At 41.9% G+C, this 19,325-nt stretch overlaps 1 protein-coding gene across 1 annotated transcript; it reads left to right on the forward strand.

Moving 5' to 3' along the window:
- Nucleotides 1-2,677: 2,677 nt before the first annotated feature.
- On the forward strand, nt 2,678-7,093 carry LOC136394360 (lipocalin Can f 6.0101-like). The gene is made up of 7 exons (XM_066367410.1): nt 2,678-2,811; nt 3,166-3,302; nt 3,675-3,748; nt 4,750-4,860; nt 5,189-5,290; nt 5,471-5,516; nt 6,821-7,093. The coding sequence occupies exons 1-7, from the start codon at nt 2,716-2,718 to the stop codon at nt 6,828-6,830; spliced, it is 576 nt and encodes a 191-aa protein (XP_066223507.1). The 5' UTR covers nt 2,678-2,715; the 3' UTR covers nt 6,831-7,093.
- The last annotated feature ends 12,232 nt before the right edge of the window (nt 7,094-19,325 follow it).

The raw sequence follows: 19,325 nt of genomic DNA on the forward strand, positions 1-19,325 counted from the left end.
GTGTCTTCCCTGGGGACACAAAGAGAAACTACCTCTGGCCTACAAGGAGGCACCACTGCCCATTTGAGAATGAAATACATGCAGTTCCTGCCCTCCTGGAACGGCCTGAGCCCCATGGCTAGGCTTCAGTGTTATCTCCAGCCTGGCCAGACGGGCACAAGTAAGAGGGTTTGTAAAGCCAGTGGCTGCAGCCACCATCACAGCCGCCTGGCCCATGCAGGTTCGCATTAGATTCAGACAGATGGTAATGAAACAACAGAGCCAAAAACTTGTGGTCCATCATCTTTAATCCTAGCTTGCACCTGGCGGGCAAGTAAAACACACACTGAGCTCCAAAACCCACCCCTTCAGTGCTCACAAAGCTACTGACTTATCCGAGTTTCATGGAATCAAAGGTTTCTAGCTCACCAGTCTTTTTCACCTCTGTTCCCCATCTCCTTCCTTCTCCTTGCACAAACTCTGCACAAACTGGCTTTTCCTTCAGCACTCTGCCATCTTGGCTGCTTCTCCTGGCCTCCTCCAAGTGGCCTTTATCTGCTCTGCTCTCTAATGCTCATCTCAGGAACCGAGAGAGCAAGCTCCTGGTCTGCCCCACTTTATGGTACAGAAATCAAAAACTTTAATCCAATATACAAAATAGGGAAGTCTCTAATACAAAGTCACTTATCTGAGGCATGATAGGATTGTACCACCCCACATCAAAAAGGGTGGAAAAGGCTTAGTCCTAAAACCAAGCCCCAGGCTACAAGGATCCTGCCTGCCCACAGCCCGCCCCCAACACACATTAATATTGCCTGGGCGATGGCTTCCACGTGGGCAGCGCCATCTTTAACAAAGTGAGCATAATATATTTTATCTGCCCAACAGGGTTGTTCTGTGGGACACAAATAATCTCATAAAAAAATCAGACAAGGTCACTCTGAGATCGTAGAATCCTATTATTGCTTAAACTTTAATAAAATAATTTTTTTAAATTGAAAATTTTAAAATAATTAAGAAAACCCAAGTATCCATTTTATTGTGTAATCTAAAAACATGTCTCTTTCTCAGCTAAAATGAGTGACTGCTGCTTCTTTATCAAGTACAGCTTTATAATCACGATTATTTACACTCTAAATAGGGAAGATTTCTGAATGCATTCAGTGATCAACTTCTCTGATTTCTGGCAGCACCCAAACTAAAGCTTCCTCTATTTTACCCCAAGTCCAGCTGTAGGTTCTTCCTAACACGCTCTAACTGAGATACTGTGTTTCCCATGGTGAGCATACTTCTGAGCTGTAGTAATTAATGAAGTATTGTCAACTACAAGTATGGATCTGGTGGTCTTTTTTTGAAGAGTGTTAACATTTTTAGGACTAGAAACCAGCCCACTCCATGCATAGGCCTCTTTAAATTCTGAGATGCAGCCAGCTTAATCACAATTGCAGGGCCTGTTTCAATGTTTGCATTCGGTACGGACAAGGACACAGGATGCCTCCAAGGATTTTGGCCTGAGCAGTGGGGAGGATAGAATTGCATTACTCCAGTCAGGTGGAGAAACTGGCTTATTTGGGAATGATAGATATCTCCCGTTGGACATTAAATTAATTTGTTTAGCTACAAAAAGAAATTAAAATAACATGAGAGAGAGAGAGAGAGAGAGAAAGAGAGACTCAACTAAAGTCTAGTACATATGCTTGTAGAATAAAGATTTCATTGAGTAAATACAGCATTTCATCACCACCTGCATTGAAAGTTGCTTAAAGAAATGAATGACATCGTCTACATCTCCATTTCTCTTAGGGGGCCTTCGGTATATAGCAAGGTATATATATTTAGTGATTAATCATTTATTCATTCATCATAGTTGAATTCAGACAGCAAGAAACAGAAATTAAAATGTACTCATTACTAGACAACATACTTTTAAGACATTATTTTATGCAACCCTATTCTAATCTACTCTATTTGAATGTTTGTGATAGGTACTGTCATCTTTTGTAGAGACAGTTTCTTTGTTTCTGAGGGTGATTAAAATGGAGAGACTCACCTATTTCTACACGCCGTGTGAGTGTGGTCCATGGAGGGTCCACACATGCCATTTCCCAGATCTCCATTCCTGCCGCTAATCACTGGTTTCAGATGTCACAGGTCAATCTGGTTTCAAAAGGCAGTCATTCAATGCATATTCTGTTATTTTTTGGTTGTTTTTTAGAGTGTGTGTTTTGAGTAATGTCAAATTACTGAGTAGATCTAAAAGAAATGAGATTAACAGAAAGAATTCTGGCCTCAAACCAATGAATACAGACTGAAGGTAATTCAGATGGAGAGACTCACCTGTTTCTACACGCCGTGTGAGTGTGCTCCATGGAGGGTCCACACATGCAATTTTCCAGATCTCCATTCCTGCCGCTTGTCATGGTTTCAGGTTTCACACTTAAATAGGTTTCAAACGACAGTCTTTGATTGCATGTTCCATTTTTATTTATTTTGGTGTGTGTATTTTGATTAATGTCAGGTCACTGAGTAGATCTAAAAGAGATGAGATTGAATGGAACAATTCTGGCCTCACACCAATGCAAACAGACATTCGTGGAATGGGAGGAGAAAGGGGTGTCCTGTGGACTAAACACGGGACCCAGACTGAATATAAAGACAGAGGCGCTGGGGAGCGGAGCCACCATCAGGGAGACTCACCCCAGTGACTGCAGCCGAGTCGGTGTTGTCCCTGTCAAGATGAAGCTGCTGCTGCTGTGTCTGGGGCTGACCCTGGTCTGTGCCCACGAGGGAGGACACCATGAAGTTGTGACAAGCAACTTTGATATGTCAAAGGTAGAGTCGGGGGAGCATAGGGAGTCTGACTTTGGGGGTGGCTGTGGGGATACTAAAGCAAGGTGGCCCCACGGGACGGGAAGAGGTTTTGACACGTTAGAGAAAGGGGTGGTTTTTGACATTGTAATGGCAACAACTGTTTTATGTGAAAAGAGAACAGTACTTGAGGACCTCCGTTTTCACGGGAGGGACAGTGGAAAGAACCTTACATGTGGTGTGAACTGACCTGAGTTCTCATGCTGTCTTCACATCACCATCTGAGTCTGGCCCATCGGGCGAGTTTACGGAGACTAGTGTCCATGAAGTGCCTTCTGTCTTCTCTTCTGACCCAGCCATTTTACTGATTTATTGCAGCTCTCAGGGGAGTGGTATACTGTCATGTTAGCCTCAGATGAGAAAAAAAGGATAGAAGAAAATGGTAACCTGAGGATCTATGTGGAATACATGCAGGAACTGGCCAACTCTTCTCTCTTTTTTAAATATCATACAAAGTAAGTACAACATTTTATATTTGTAAAAACCGAACAAAAGACTGTATATGCTTTTGTGGCTCTATGCATGCACAGAAACACAGACACACACACCACAACATAAACACACAACACAGGCACAAACACACACATACATGTGTGCACTTACATTGTGGGCCTGTATCCAAAATCTCAGTCCCTCATCCGGCACTCTTCCATGGCTCCATGACCTGAATCTTTTCTAGACTCAGACAGAAGTGGTGAGAGGACTAAATTTAACTAGGACAACAGGAGGTGAGGGTGAGTTAACTGGAACCAGACACGCGGGTTACAGGTGGAAGGTGGAGCCAGCTCTATCATGTCTCTTGGGCCTCTGGTCATTTTGTTTTTCAGGGAAAATGGAGAATGTGTTCAATTTACTATCACGGGTCACCCAACAGAGAGGAACGGTTTATATAGTATTATCTGTAAGTATACATAAAAATAAGTGTTTGTAAATTCTACTCTAAATGACAAGAAATTTACTAAATCACCATAGGCTCTTGATTCATTTTTTTAAATTAGAGGAAGTGAGACTGTGAGACAGACTCTTGCTAGCACCCCAACCTAGATCAACCCGGCAACCCCCGTTTGAGACTGATGGTTGAATCAACGGAGCTATCATCAGCACCTAAAGCTGTCACACCCAGACATTTTCAACTTTGCTCAGCTTCTGGGGCTGATTCTCAGACTAATCAAGCCACTGGATGCAAAAGGGGAAGAGAGAGAGTAGGGGAGAGGGAGAGGAAGAGCAGCTGATGTTCACTTCATATGTGTGTCTTGACCAGGGATTGAACCAGGTGTGTCCACATGCCGAGCTGACACTCTATTCACTAAGGCAGAGGGTGACAGCCTAGATCCATTTATGATCAACACTACTTAAGTAATATATGTCAGGTCATGTAATTGTCAATATCCTCATGTTGGGAGTACCTTGTGTGTAAAAGCCAATACCTGGCACATAAAGTCATTAAAATAAGATTTCTGCTTGGCCATATGTAACACCAGCAACAAAAGTAAAAAGTCACATAAGAAGTATGTTTTCTGGATAGCTTCTGATTTTTTAATCACTCTGATGGTTTCTGGTGGCCACAGCGCATTGCTTGGATAAGTGCTGCGTATCTAGTGTCAGTGGGGCTTATGGAAAGGACAGAGACACAGAGATGGCAGAGATGGCCTAGAGTGGTAGGTGAGCCTCACGGAGGATAATAGAAGGTAAGTTGAAGTTGTGGCTGAATTTTCGAGCACTAGTCATTAATGTGTCACTGGTAGTCGATTCTACCCATAGAAGCACCTGATGAAGCCTAGGGAGATGTAAAGGAGGACATGAGATATCACTAGAATCTGTTCTGTGAAAGATATTGGGTGAAAGTTTCACCTGCTTCCCATGGATCAAAGAGTTCTTAGCTGTGTCCTGTTTCCTCCACAGATGATGGATTCAATCTATTTAACATTGTTGAAGCAGTCTATAGTGAATATCTTGTTTTTTATGACGTGAATTTTAAGAATGATAAAGAAACCCGATTCATGGAGTTTTTCGGTAGAGTATCTTCATGCTAACAGTCACCTTGGAGTGGGCTGGAAACAAAATGCTCTGATCACTTATATCCTGGGACATGTGTTCTCCTCTAAAGAGAGGTGCTCGCCTTGGGGAATCCCTCAGGCTTGGTGATGGGAAGGTGAATCTCTCTTTGTCCCCCAAAGATATTCTAAAAAAGTCCAATTCAAGACCATTTATACAGCTTATTCCTAACTTCTTCCTAAGCACCAATCACTGCCACCCATTTCCCATCCACCTGTCCCCATGCCATCAAGAGCCTCAACGACCAACATGCAAGACACAACAGCCACTGTCATTGTTTCCACAGGACGAAAACCAGATTTGAGTCCAACTATCAAGAAAAGGTTTGAGGAAATTGGTCTACAACTGGGAATTCCTAAGGAAAACATAGTGGATGTGACCAATGGTGGTAAGTTTAGCTCTCTAGTTTTATTTCCCTAAATTCCCATGATACTGAATGGAGACATTTAAGAAAAGAAACACCTCCCTAACCTATCAGTCCACTCTTCCTTAAACTAGAAAATCCTTTGGTTTCTTGCTGGGAAGTAAATGGGTTGGACAGTGACTGTGCTCTGTTCTGCCTCTGCAGATCGCTGTCTCCACAACAGAGATAGTGATGGTGCCCAGGCCTCCAGGTGAGTAAAATCTGGTGGAGAGGGGGTGGTCCAGGGATCACTGCTTTCCAAAACCAATAAAGGCTTATGTACAGAGATTACAATGGCAATAATTTGGTCAGGACGCTTGCAGGCTGAGTTTGGAATTTGCAGTAGGGTTTCCTGGGTTCAGGACACACATGTTCTGTGAATTTTAATGCAAGTGACCTAGGCAATTTAATGGAAAATAATGTTGTAATACCATACAGAATCACTGTGTGGATATCTACCTCAGAAAATGATCATGTCCTCAATATTGTTAGACTTAAAATTTCAAATAGAGTACTAAGTGTGAGTATGAAACTCAAATACATGTCTGTGTTTATCAATCTTCCAATCCCCAAAGTAGTGGTCTCACCCTCCAATTTGTGGTGATAATGTCTTCCTTTGATCTCTGCACTTCCTTAAGTTCTGATCTGGATATAGACTGACTCACCGTCCAGTTGTTCTCCACCAGGAAAATCGGTTCTGAATTTCCTCATCTGCTTCCTACCTCAGATTTACTGTGGGGCTCTATTTAGATGATATAGGGAAGTCTTAGCAACCATGGCTTTGTAGAGTCAGCATTTAATTAAAGGCAGCTATGGTTATTGCCATTCTTCCTCAATTTATAAAAAATTCCTCAATATTTTTTTTTTAGACAGAGACAGAGAGAGGAACAGATAGGAACAGACAGGCAAGTAGGGAGAGAGATAAGAAGAATCAATTCTTCATTGCAGCACCTTAGTTGTTCACCGATTGCTTTCTCATATGTGTTTTGGTTGGGGTCTCCAGCAGAATGAGTGCCCCTTGGCTCAAGGCACTGTGACCTTTGGCTCAAGCCAGCAGCCTTGTGCTTCAAGCCAGTGACCTTTGGGGTCATGCCAGCAACCATAGCTTTATGTCTATGATCTCACACACAAGTGGCAACCTTGTGACTTCATCCCTGGGTCCTCTGCATCCCAATCCGATGCTCATTCCAATGAATCATTGCCTGGTCAGGCTCCAAAAAATTTGTAATGTGGTCAGTGGTAGACTCCAGCCTCAGGTCCTCCCATGATTCCTCTTACTTTTCATAGACTGTGTTTAGGGAGATGTACCATGGAATTAGTCAAAAAAAAAAAAAAAAGAGAGAAATCATCGACTCAATGCCCTCCTTACCTATATTCTGTCAAGTAACAAATTAGAGTGCTGGTTAATGATTAATTCTTCACCTTTTTTTCTCTATAAGAGAAATTCCCTTTGTCTCAGTGGAAACCAGGAAGTGCTTAATGAGTGTCTATGTTTTCTGTCATTTGCTTATTTAGTGCTGCGTGAATCTTCCCTCACTTGTGCGCCAGGATCGTCATTGTACAGTCCCCATGTCATTTTGTGACAAGGTGTGTGAGCTGGTTTTCATTATTATCATCCATGAAGGCTTTACCCCTGGATCTTCAAGATTTTTCATAATCATCAATAAAATTTATCAACACGCTAGGAATCAAGTTTTTTTCAAATTTCCGATTCTCTTTGCCAAACCCAGGAGAACTCTGCTATGAATAACACTTTCCTCAACCTGTGAATAAATGATTCATCTTCCAGTCATGTGATCATCTCTGTGTATGTGAGCGTCATACAGCGAATGGGAGGCTTCCTTGGACCTGTACCCAAATAGTCCTCTTGCTCTTCAGTCTTCCCTGAGTCTCAGAATCTCTGTTCTCTGCAGTAATTCTCTGTCCCTGTGAGTGCTGCTTGCCCTTTAAATTGCCTATTTCTTAGTGATCCTATGAAATAAATTGAGATTTGCCCACAATTTGTACTCTCCGGGGATTCTCTCTCTCAATGGGGAGTGAGAGTTACATACTGCTGAGGCTGAGACCAGTCACCATGTGTCAGGACCTGTCCCCACACCCCAGCTTCTCTCCATCACCCATCTCTGACAGAGGTGGCATCCCTCATAACACCGCTGTTATCTGCTGTGAGCATGTTCAGTGAGAGGACACATAATGTGAGCTCTAGATGTCCTTAGTGATTTGTACTGGGTGCCGTCAGAGGGCATCAAGGAGGCTGAAAGTACTTTACCTCTTATTTTGGAGCCTTTGGGCTTTGAAGAAAGGGTAGTTAAAGTTCTTCCTCCACCTCTATCTTTATTTTAACTGAGATGCTTAAACACAGTGTCAATGCTCTGACCATGTTGCTCAGTGGATAGTATCATCCCAGTCCTTTAAGGAAATGATTGGATCCTGGGTAAGGGCAAGTAGGAGAAGGAATCAATAAGTACACTAGTAAATGGAGCAAATAAGTTGGACAACGAGTTGATGTTTCTCTCTCTCTCTCTCTCTCTCTTCTAGCTTTCTCTTTCAACTTCAATTAAAAAATAAACAGTGTCAAAGTCACACTTGGTGGGCAGAACAAAAGAATTACATGGGGTGGGGGTTGTCAGGCATGAGGAATGACTCAGTCATCATGAGCATAAGGTTAATGACAGAGGCTTCTAGAGATCTGATGCTCCCAGTCTTACTCTGCCTCCATGTCAGGATGTTGGTCAAATAAGTTTGTAAATATGATCTATATCATACATTTGCTCGTATATATATATATATATATATATATATATATATATATATATATATATATATATATATATATATACTTTGCATTTGGTGTGGTGACGGGCTGTAAGTAGGCAGGGTTCTTATAGCCTAAGGCTTAGTTTTAAGACTAAGCCTTTCCCACCCTTTTAATACTAAGATCTTTTCAAAACTAAGCTTTTCCCCACACCCTTGACTGTTGTATGATGTGGGGTGGTGCACTCTTATGAGGAATCTTATTATGCCTCAGATAAGTGACTTTGTATCAGAGACTTCCTTGTTTGTATATTGGATTAAAGGTTTTGATTTCTACACTATAAAATCAGGCAGAGAGCCCATGCTGGAGGAGAGCAGAGAAAGGCCACATGGAGAAGAGGAGAAGCAGCCAAGATGGTGGAGTGCTGAAGGAGAAGCCAGTTTGTGCAGACTTTGTGCAGAGAGAAGGAGATGGGGAACAGAGGTGAACAGGGCTGGTGAGGTAGAAACCTTTGATTCTAGGAAACTCGGATAAGTCATTGGCTTTGGGAGTCCTGAATGGAAAGGGAAATGTTTTCCCACTGTGTGTAATTCTTGCCCACCGGGTGCAAGCTAAGATTAAAGCTAATGGCCCTCCAGTTCTTGGCTTCGCTGTTTCATTATCAAATGCAAACCTGCATGGGCCAGGAGGCTGTGATGGTGGCCGTGGCTACTGGCTTTACACAAGAGAATGAGTTAGCTTCAGGCTTCTTTCTCCTGACTTACACTCTTGCCCTAAATTGTTGACAAGTGGCAAAAGGCTATGTGGAAAGCAACCAGTCATATTGGTATATGTCATGTTATATGATGTTATTTAAGAAACTGACAACATATTCTAAACAAAGTTTGTACTAGCAAAATAGAATACAATAACACATTAAAAAATACCTCAGTGGATGGAGGGAGAGGGGCATAAAAAAAACAAATATAGGATGATTTGACTTTGGGTATTGGGTATACAACATAATTGACTGCCCAAATGATGTGGAGATGTTTTCTACAAATCTATGTACTCTGGCTGTCCAATGTCACCCTGTTAAATTTAATTGTCTAAATAAAAATAATAATCATAATAATAACTCATGATCAAGTGAGATTCATTCTAGGAGCACAAGAATGGTTCCACATATGTAAATAGATCAACATAATACACCACATCAACACAAAAAAAAAGAACAACAATTATATGGTCCTATCAGCAATTCTGAAAAGGTATTTAATAAGATACAATGTGCCATTATGTTTAAAATACTCAATAAAATAGGAATAGAAAGAAAGTACCTCTACATAATAAAGGCCATATATGACAAACCATCAGCTAATATCATACTAAATGTTGAAAAAAATGAAGGCTTTTTCTTAAAACCAGGAGAAAGACATGGCTACCCACTTTCTCTATTCTTATTCGACATAATTCTGGAAGTCTGAGCCAGAGCAATTAGGCAAGAGAAAGAAATAAAAGGCATCCATATTGGGAAAGAAGTAAAGTATCACTTTTTGCAGATGACATGATTCTGAATATAGAAAACCCCAAAGGCTCCACTAAAAAACTACTAGAAACAATAAACCACTATAGGGAAGTGGCAGGATACAAAATCAATATGCAAAAGTCTATTTCTTTCTCATATGGTAATGATAAAACTTCAGAAAATGACTTAAATAAATACAACCAGTTTTTTAAGATTGCAAAAAATAAAATGTCTAAGAGTAAAGTTAAGAAAGGACATGAAGGACCTATATATAGAAAACTACAAAACATTATTGAAGGAAATTAAAAAAGATACAATGAACTGGATAAATATTCCATGTTCATGGGCTGGAAGAGTCAACATAGTTAAAAAGACCATATTATCCAAAGCAATATACAAATTTTATGCAATCTTCATCAAAATCCCAATGTCATTATTTAAAGAAACAGAATAAAAAATCACCAGGTTTGTGTGAAACCATATAAATGCCCAAATAGCCAAAGCAATCACGAGGAAAAAGAATGAAGCCGGAAGTATCACCCTTTCTAACTTCAAATTATACTACAGAGCCACAATAATGAAAACAGCATGATATTGGCAGAAACACAGACTAATATGCCAATGGAACAGAATCGAGATCCAAGAAAAATCCCCACTGGTATATGGACAAATCATCTTTGACAAAGAGCCAAAAACACACAATGAAGAAAAGAAAGCCTCTTCTATAAATGGAGACGGGAAAAGAGAGAGCCACACGCAAAAAGAATGACACTTGACTACAGTTTGTTCCTATGCACAAAAATTAATTGATAATGGATGAAAGACCTAAATATAAGATCTGAACCAATAAATTACATAGAACAAAACATAGGCATTATACTCACGGACCATGGCTGTGGAGACCAATTTATGAATTTGACCCCAAAGGCAAGGGAAGTAAAGGCAAAAATAAATGAGTAGGACTACGTCAAACTAAAAAGCTTCTTTCTGCACAGCAAAAGAAACTGACAACAAAAAAAATAGGCAGCTAACTAAATGGGAGATGATATTTGGAAACAGCGGCTCTGATAAGGAATTAATATCCAAAATATATAAAGAACTCCCAAAGCTCAGCAACAAACAAGCAAACAATTCAATTAAAAAATGGGAGATGACCTGAACAGACACTTCCTCCAAGACAACATACAAATAGCCAACAGATATAGGAAAAGATGCTCATCTTCACTTCTTATTTGAGAAATGCAAATCAAAACTACAATGAGATACCACCTCACACTTCTTAGATTGGCTATTATCAACAAGACAGGTAATAACAAAGGTTGGAGAGGCTGTGAAGAAAAAGAAAACCTCATTCCCTGTTGGTGAGAATGCAAATTAGTACCACCATTATGGAAGAAAGTATGGTGTTTACTCAAAAATAAGAATAGAAATGCCGTATGACCCAGAAATCCCTCCACTGGGTATCTACTCCAAACAATTGAAAACATTGGTACTATATGTGAAAGACACATGCACCCCACGTTCCATCGCAGTGTTATGCCCAGGCCAGGACATGGAAAGAATGAAAGTGTCCTTCAATAGACGATTGAATAAAGATGATATGGTACATATATCAATGGAGCACTACTCAGCCAAAAGAAATGATGACATAGTGACATTTATGACAACATAGATGGATCTTGAGAACATGATACTGAGCGAAATACGTAAATCATAAAAAGTTAAAACTGTATGATTTCAGATGTTGGGCAGATAAAGTGTATTATGCTCACTTTGTTAAAGATAACACGAGGAGGCCGTCGCCCAGGTGATATTAATGTGTGTTGGGGTGGGCTAAAGGCAGGCATAATCCTTGTAGCCTGGGGCTTGGTTTTGGAATTAAGCCTTTCCCACCCGTTTTGATGTGGGGTGGTACAATCCAATCATGCCTCAGAGAAGTGACTTTGTATTGGAGACTTCCCTATTTTGTATATTGGATTAAGGGTTTGGATTTCTACACTATAAAATGGGGATGGAGCGGGAGCTTGCGCTCTTGGTTCCTGAGGTTAGCATGAGAGAGCAGAGAAAGTAGAGCCAGCAGCGGAAGGAGGCCACGTGGAGGAGGCCAGGAGAAGCAGCCAAGATGGCGGAGTGCTGAGTGAGATGCCAGTTTGTGCAGAGTTTGTATCTGGGATAAGGAAGGAGATGGGGAACTGAGGAGAATAAGGCTGGTGAGCTAGAAACCTTTGATTCTAGGAAACTTGGATAAGTCAGTGGCTTTGTGAGCACTGAATATGATTGGGTTTTGGAGCCCAGTGTGTGTTTTTACTTGCCCGCCGGGTGCAAGCTAGGATTGAAGACTATGGCCCACCAGTTTGTGGCTCCGTTGTTTCTTTACCGACTGTCCAAATCCAATGCGAACCTGCATGGGCCAGGCTGCTTTGATAGTGGCCCTGGCCATGGCTGCTGGCTTTACACAGACATAGATGGGATATAAAAATAAGACTCATGGACATAGATAAAAGTGAAGTGGTTACTTGAGGGATGGGGACACAAGAGACAGGGTGGGGGAAATGGTGTAAACAGGGACAAATGTATGATGACTAAAAATGATCTGACTTTGGGTGATAGGTAACCAAAATAAACAACAGTTCAAATGCTATAGAAATGTTCACCTGAAACCTATGTAGTTATATTAATAAATGTCACCATGTTAAATTTAATTATCTAAAATATAGAAAACAGACAAGCTAATGGCCACAGGGCATGGCCTCTAGGGTTTCCTTGGGAATGTTTAGAGCATTACAAACAACAACAGTCAGTGCACAGGTGACCACTTGGATGATAGAATATGGCTGAGGTACCACAGCTTAGGAAACTACAGCCCAGGGGAGGCACAGACAGACTCTCCACTGCTCCTGAGTCAGGATGGCAGCTTGAACTCCCTGTGAAATCTACCTTTCAATTTCAAACATTTCCAATAATAGAAGCATGAAATGTGCCTGACCTGTGGTGGTGCAGTGGATAAAGCATCGACCTGGAACACTGAGGTCGCCGAATCAAAACCCCGGGCTTGCCTCGCCAAGGCACATACAGGAGTGATGCTTCCAGCTCCTCACTCCTTCTCTCTCTCTCTCTCTCTCTCTCTCTCTCTCCACTCTCTCCTCTCTCTCTAATAAAAATGAATAAATAAAATATATAAAAAGAAAAAAGAAGCATGAAATGTTAACACTCAAAAGCAAGGAGTGAAGACATCATTAGATCCGAAACAGAGTAGAGCAGTTATTTTCTTTCTTTCTTTCTTTTTTTTTTTTACAAGGACAGAGAGAGAGTCAGAGAGAGGGATAGATAGGGACAGACAGACAGAAACGGAGAGAGATGAGAAGCATCAATCATCAGTTTTTTGTTGTGACACCTTAGTTGTTCATTGATTGCTTTCTCATATGTGCCTTGACGGAGGGCCTTCAATAGACCGAGTAACCCCTTGCTCAAGCCAGTGACCTTGGGTTCACGCTGGTGAGCTTTTGCTCTAACCAGATGAGCCTGCGCTCAAGCTGGCGACCTCGTGGTCTCGAACCTGGGTCCTTCCGCATCTCAGTCCGACACTCTATCCACTGCGCCACTGCCTGGTCAGGCAGTTATTTTCAAAAGAAAAGAAAAAGAAAAGCAGTCCAGTCCACTAGGTTCTTAGGACAGGTCTGGGTCACCTATGCAGGGTGGGTCAAAACAGTCAGGCAGGGCGGGGGGGGGGTTTGAACTGAAGACGTAAACTCTGAGAAGCAGGCGATGAACTAGAAGGACTTGGAGACAGCTCTTGTAGCTCCCCTAGAGTCACAGAGAGAAGCTGACTGCATGTAACCTGAAAGGAGGCAAAACTTCCCCTTTGAGAATGAAATACATGCAGTCCCTGCCCTTCTGGAATGATCTGACTCCCATGGCTAGGCTTCAGTGTTATCTCTAGCCGGCCTGATGGGCAAAGGTAAGATTGTTGTGCTGTGGGACATAAATAATTTCATAAAACATCAGACAAGGTCACTCAAATTTCATTAAAACAAGATTGTTGTGCAATCCAAAAACATGTCTCTCTTGGCTAAAATGAGTGACTGCTACTTCTTTATCAACTCCAGCTTCACAGTCAACCTTATATTCATTCTGTATAGGGAAGATTTAAGGATGCAGTCAATGATAGACTTCCCTGATCTCTGACAGCATGCAAACTAGAGGTTATTTAGATTGTCCTTAAGTCCTGTAGTAAGTTCTTCCTAACATGATCTGACTAAGACACCCATAGTTCCCCACTGTGAGCATACCTTCGAGGCACAGTAATTAACCTAGTATTTTTAACCACAGGAATGGACCTGGTGGTCTTTGTTTGAAGATATTCACATTTTTAGGATTAGGTCCCAGCTTACTCCATGCATGTGTCCACCTGAAGTTCTGAGATGCAGCAAGCTTAATCACATATGCAGGACCTCTTTCAATGTTTACATCCAGTAGGGGCAAGGATACAGGATGCCTCCAAGGATTTTGGCCTGAGCAGTGGGGAGGATAGAATTGCCTTTACTCCATTCAGGTGGAGGAACCAGCTCATTTGTGAAACATAAATATCTCTATTTGGACATTTCATTAGTTTCTCTAGGTAGAAAAAGAAATAATAATAGGATGACGTCAGAGTAATGGCACGGTAGGAAGCGATACCGATAAATCTCCCCCAAAACTCAACAAGATCTTCAACCAGAAACAGAAAAACCTATCCTTGGAGCCTCCAGATGTTTCGCAATACACCCGAAGGTATGGTCGAGCAAAAAATTGGCTAAATATATAATCAAACCCCAAAGGAAATAGGAAGTAAGAAATGCTCCGCCTTCCTCACTAACCTAAATAGGGCGGCTTTCACTGGGAACTGAGAATATAGAAACTAAGGTAGGCAAAGGGGGTGAATAGATCCAGGCCGTGGCACAAACGGCCGAACCAGGCTTTGGCACGGAGATCCAAGCCGAGGAAAAATTGTTCCCGTGGCAACCCGGGCAACACAAGCTAACACTCGCGCCAAACCCAGACAAAGAAAGACAAGTGGGGCAGCCATTTTCCCCAATCTCCTGGTCGGCATGCGCAGATAGTGGGCGAGAGATTCCTTCCAAAGCCCCGGGAGTGGGTGCCCGTGTTGTCCCACAGAGAGGCAGAGTCAGAAATAATAATAATATGAGAGAGAGAGAGAGAGAAAAAGGGAGACCGAACTATAGTCTAGTATGGTTTAGTCAAGATTAAATTAATTTTAGTCTCATATGAAAAATCTAAAGAGAGTTCTCCAGGTTGGCTGGCAACTCTATTCCACAGAGTCATTCAGGAACCCAGTTCTTTCTCTCTGGTTTCTCCTCCCACCCTAGGGCTTTGTCATCATGTGTGTGAGCAAAGAAAGATTTCAAGATATAAGGTTTCAGAGTATGTGATGCAAACATGTTCTTATAGTCACTATCCTCCTTGGCCCTGTGTAAAGCCAGTAGCCATGGCCACAATCACAGCTGCCTGGCCCATGCAGGTTCGCATTAGATTCAGACAGACAGTAATGAAACAACAGTGCCAAGAACTGGTGGGTCATTACCTTTAATCCTAGCTTGCACCCAGTGGGCAAGTAAAAACACACACTGGGCTCCAAAACACACTCATTCAATGCTCACAAAGCTACCGACTTATCCGAGTTTCCTAGAGTCAAAGGTTTCTAGCTCTCTAGCCTTATTCACCTCTGTTCCCCATCTCCTTCTGTCTGCATAAACTCTGCACAAACTAGCTTTTCCTTCAGCCTTCTGCCATCTTGGCTGCTCCTCCTCTCCTCCATGTGGCCTTTATCTGCTTTCCTCTCTGCTCTCCTAGAATGTAATCATTCTTTCCCAGAACAACATGATCTTTCCTTTTAAAACATTTTGGCGCGAAAGCCCTCCCCCAACACACATTAACATAATCACACCCGTCCCAAGCAAGAAGGGCAACTAATATCATCACCTGAACAACGGGCTTCCACAGGGGAAGCACTATCTTTAACAAAGTGAGCATGATATATTTTATCTGCCCAACACCCTGGTTCTGATAGGGTATCTCTTATCTATTATCCCCCATAAACACACACCCTCACCTTGTACAGTTTCAGAGAAATCACTTTGAATATTCATGAATCACATACTTTTGCTATACAGCAGACCTAAATTTCTCTTGGCAGTGCATATCCCTCAGAAACTTAAGACTTCTGATGTATTTGCTTCTTTAAGATTTATGTATTCATTTTAGAGAGAACAGAGAGCCTGAGAGAGAAGAGGGGAGGATCAGAAAGCATCAACTCCCATATGTGCCTTGACCAGGTATGCCCAGGGTTTCAAACCAGCAACTTCAGCGTTCCAAGTTGATGATTAATCCGCTGCACTACCACAGGTCAGGCTGCATTTGCCCCTTTTCTGAGTGCAGGTAAGCAGACTACAAAATTCAAACTAGATATAAAGTTGGGGTCGGAAACAGGTATTTTCTAAATAGACCATTATGCATGTTGTGCAAATAAGTTTGTAAAATGTGTTTTTCAGGTTTGCTCTCTTATATTTTGCATTGGCCTGGGCAGCACCATGTGTAGGTAGTCTATGAAAGACTGTGGTGCTTGCTCTCAGGGCAGCAGATTGCAAATTGTGGATTACCTTCTTGCTTGGGAGGGACCATTGTATTGCTAATGTTTGCTGGAGAAGGGAATTTCCACCAGCCTGTTTTGCAGGAAGAGAAAAAGGAGTGCAGATGGGGAACCTGAGTTGAGAAGCTTTGGGAGCTCTGCTGAGGCTGGTGGGGACTCTTGATTCCAAGCGGAACCAGAGAAGATTTTCTGGGTTGTGGAACTGGAGAAAGTGTCAGGGCTTTCGAGCTCTGAATGAGAGGGAAGTGGTCTTCCCTTCCTGTTTGTTAGTCTGCCAGTACGAGATTTTAATAAACTGAATTGCCACCATTTTTTGGCTTCACTGTTATTTTACCATCTGCCCGAATCCAATGAGAACCTGCATGGCCACATCAGCAGTGGCCATGTGCTATATAATGCCTACCTACCCCATAGTCTTTCCTTAACTTAATTGGGTCTATGGGAAACAACAGTTTAGGGTGGATGGGCACTGAAACCTTCTTTGCCAGCATTATGCTTCCTTTCATGGCGGTAGTGTTATCTCCTAGGAAACTAGACTTTACTTCACTACTTACAGCCGCTTCACTGTAGGGTAAAGGAATTGTGACCCTCACTAAACTTGTATAGGGCTTCAGCAGAGGGGCGTCCCTTAGCAAAGTCATGCCACAGGCTTAAATCAAGCAAGCTACTCTTAGTGTCTGAGACTGATGCACTCAGACCAGCTGAACTATCCTTAGCTCCTGGGGGTACACTCTGATCAGTCAAGCCACTGGTTGCAAGAGAAGAAGAGAGTGAGTAGAGGGAGAGGGAGAGGAAAAGGAACTGATGGTCACTTCACATGTGTGCCTTGACCAGAAATCAAAGATGGGACGTCTACATGCTGGGCTGACGCTCTAACAACTGAGCCTGATGACGAAGGCTTTGATCTATTTAAGATCAATGCTATTTAAGTACTTTAGATCAGGTCATGTAATAGTCACTACCCTCAAGCTGGAAGAACCTTGTGTGTAAAAGCCAATACTTAGCACATAAATCCATTAGAATAAGATGGATCTTTGCTCATATTTAGCACCTGCAACAAAATTAAAAGGGCACACCAAAAAATATGTTTTCCTAATAGCTTCTGATTCCCTGCTTACTCTTTGATGGTTGCTGGTGGCAACTGCTACATCGCATTGCATGGATCAGTGCTGAGTGTATAACATCAGTGGGGCTTCTGGACATGATAGAGACTCTGAGGTAGCAGAGATGGCTGAGGGTGGTAAGTGAGCCTCACGGAGAATAATAGAAGGTGGTAAGTTGCAGCTCTGGCTAAATTTTATACCATGAGTCATCAATGTGCCACTGGTTGTCTTTCTACCCTTTGCAGGCACCTGATGAAGCCTAGGGAGATGCAAATGAGGACATTAGATATCACTAGATTCTGTTTAGTAAAAGAGAATGGGTAAAGAGCTTCTGTTACTTGCCATGGACCAAAGAGTTCTTAGCTGTGTCCTGTTTCCTCCACAGATGATATACACAATCTATTTCACATAGTTGAAGCAGTCTATACTGAACATATTATTTATTATGACTTGAATTTCAAGAATGATAAAGTAACCCAACTCATGGAGCTGTTTGGTAGAGTATCTTTGTGCTGACACTTACCTTGGAGGGGGCTGGAAACAAAATGCTCCTTTCATTCTTACCCTAGAATATCTGTCCTCCTCTGAAGAGAGGTGCTCACCTTGGGGAATCTCTCAGGCTGGGAAATGGGAAGACAAATCCTTCTTCATGCCCAAAGATATCCTAAAAATGTCTCATTTAAGACTGGTTATACCTCATCCCTAACTTATGCTTAAGCAGTAATTGTGGGTAAAATAAGCTTGTAAATATTATGTATATGTTTGCTCAATTATAGTTTGCATTGGATATGGAAGACAGGCTGTAAAGTGGCAAAGTTTATTAGTTATTCAAACTAAGCCTTTCCCACCCTTCTAATACTGAGATCTTCTCAAAACTAAGCCTTTCCCCACACCCTTGACTGTTGCATGATGTGGGGTGATACACTCTTATGAGGAATCCCATTTATGCCTCATATAATTGGCTTTGTATCAATTTTTTTGTATATTGGCTTAAAGGCTTTAATTTTCAATACTGTAAAATAAAGCAGACTGGGGGCTCTCTCTCTCTTGGTTACTGCCATCAGCATTTTGCAGAGACCTCTCTGATCCCTTTCCATCAATGGACTTTTCTTGTGGCTTGCCTGTCTTGGTGAGACACCAATAAACAGAATGGCCCACCATTCTCCGACTCCACTGTTTCTTTTCCGTCTGCCTGAATTCAATGAGAACCTGCAGGTGAATGGCCACGATGGTGGCTCCTGGCCATACAGCAATCACTGACATCCATTTCCCATCCACCTGTCCCCATGCCATCAAGAACTTCAACAACCAACACACAAGACTGGAAAGTCAATATCATTTTTTCCATAGGACGAAAACCAGATTTGAGTCCAATTATCAAAAAAAGGTTTGAGGAAGTTTGCCTACAACAGAGAATTCCAAAGAAAAACATACTGGATGTAACCAATGCTGGTAAGTTTAGATCTCTCTGGTTTTCTCTCCCTAAATTCCTGTGACACTGAATGAAGCTATTTAAGAGAAGAACACTTTGAGTCAGTCCCCTTTACCCTAACCTTGAGAAACTTTTGGTTTCTTGCTGGGGAGTAAATGGTAAGAGAGTGACTGTGCTCTGTTCTGCTTCTGCAGATCGCTGCTTATACCTCCAAGGGAGTGATGATGCCCAGGGCTCTAGGTGGGTGATGTCTGATGGACAGAGAGGTTGGCCCAGGGATCACTGCTTCCCAAATCCAATTGCAATAAAAATAATTTGATAAGAAAGATTGCAAGGTGAGTTCAAAATTTAGAGTAGGGGTTCCTGGGTTCAGAACATACATGTTCTGTGTATTTTAGAACAAATGACTTAAGAAATTAAAAGAAAAACAATGATGTTTACTGTACATAATCACTGTATGGATATCCTCCTGGTGAAATGGTATCAGCAACTAATAATGGCCTCAATATTGTTAAGACTGAAAATGTGAAATAGGAAAAGAGTACTAGGGTGTGAGTATGAAACTCAAATGCATGTC

The sequence above is a fragment of the Saccopteryx leptura genome, chromosome 2 (genome assembly GCF_036850995.1).
Source record: "Saccopteryx leptura isolate mSacLep1 chromosome 2, mSacLep1_pri_phased_curated, whole genome shotgun sequence".
Classification (NCBI taxonomy): Eukaryota; Metazoa; Chordata; class Mammalia; order Chiroptera; family Emballonuridae; genus Saccopteryx; species Saccopteryx leptura.

Bases quoted from the DNA above. Each gene is read 5' to 3' on its own strand.
- LOC136394360 (XM_066367410.1), top strand. From the start codon at position 2,716: ATGAAGCTGCTGCTGCTGTGTCTGGGGCTGACCCTGGTCTGTGCCCAC. The intron at 2,812-3,165 runs GTAGAGTCGGGG...GATTTATTGCAG, and splicing joins GCAACTTTGATATGTCAAAG to CTCTCAGGGGAGTGGTATAC. The intron at 3,749-4,749 runs GTAAGTATACAT...TTTCCTCCACAG, and splicing joins CGGTTTATATAGTATTATCT to ATGATGGATTCAATCTATTT.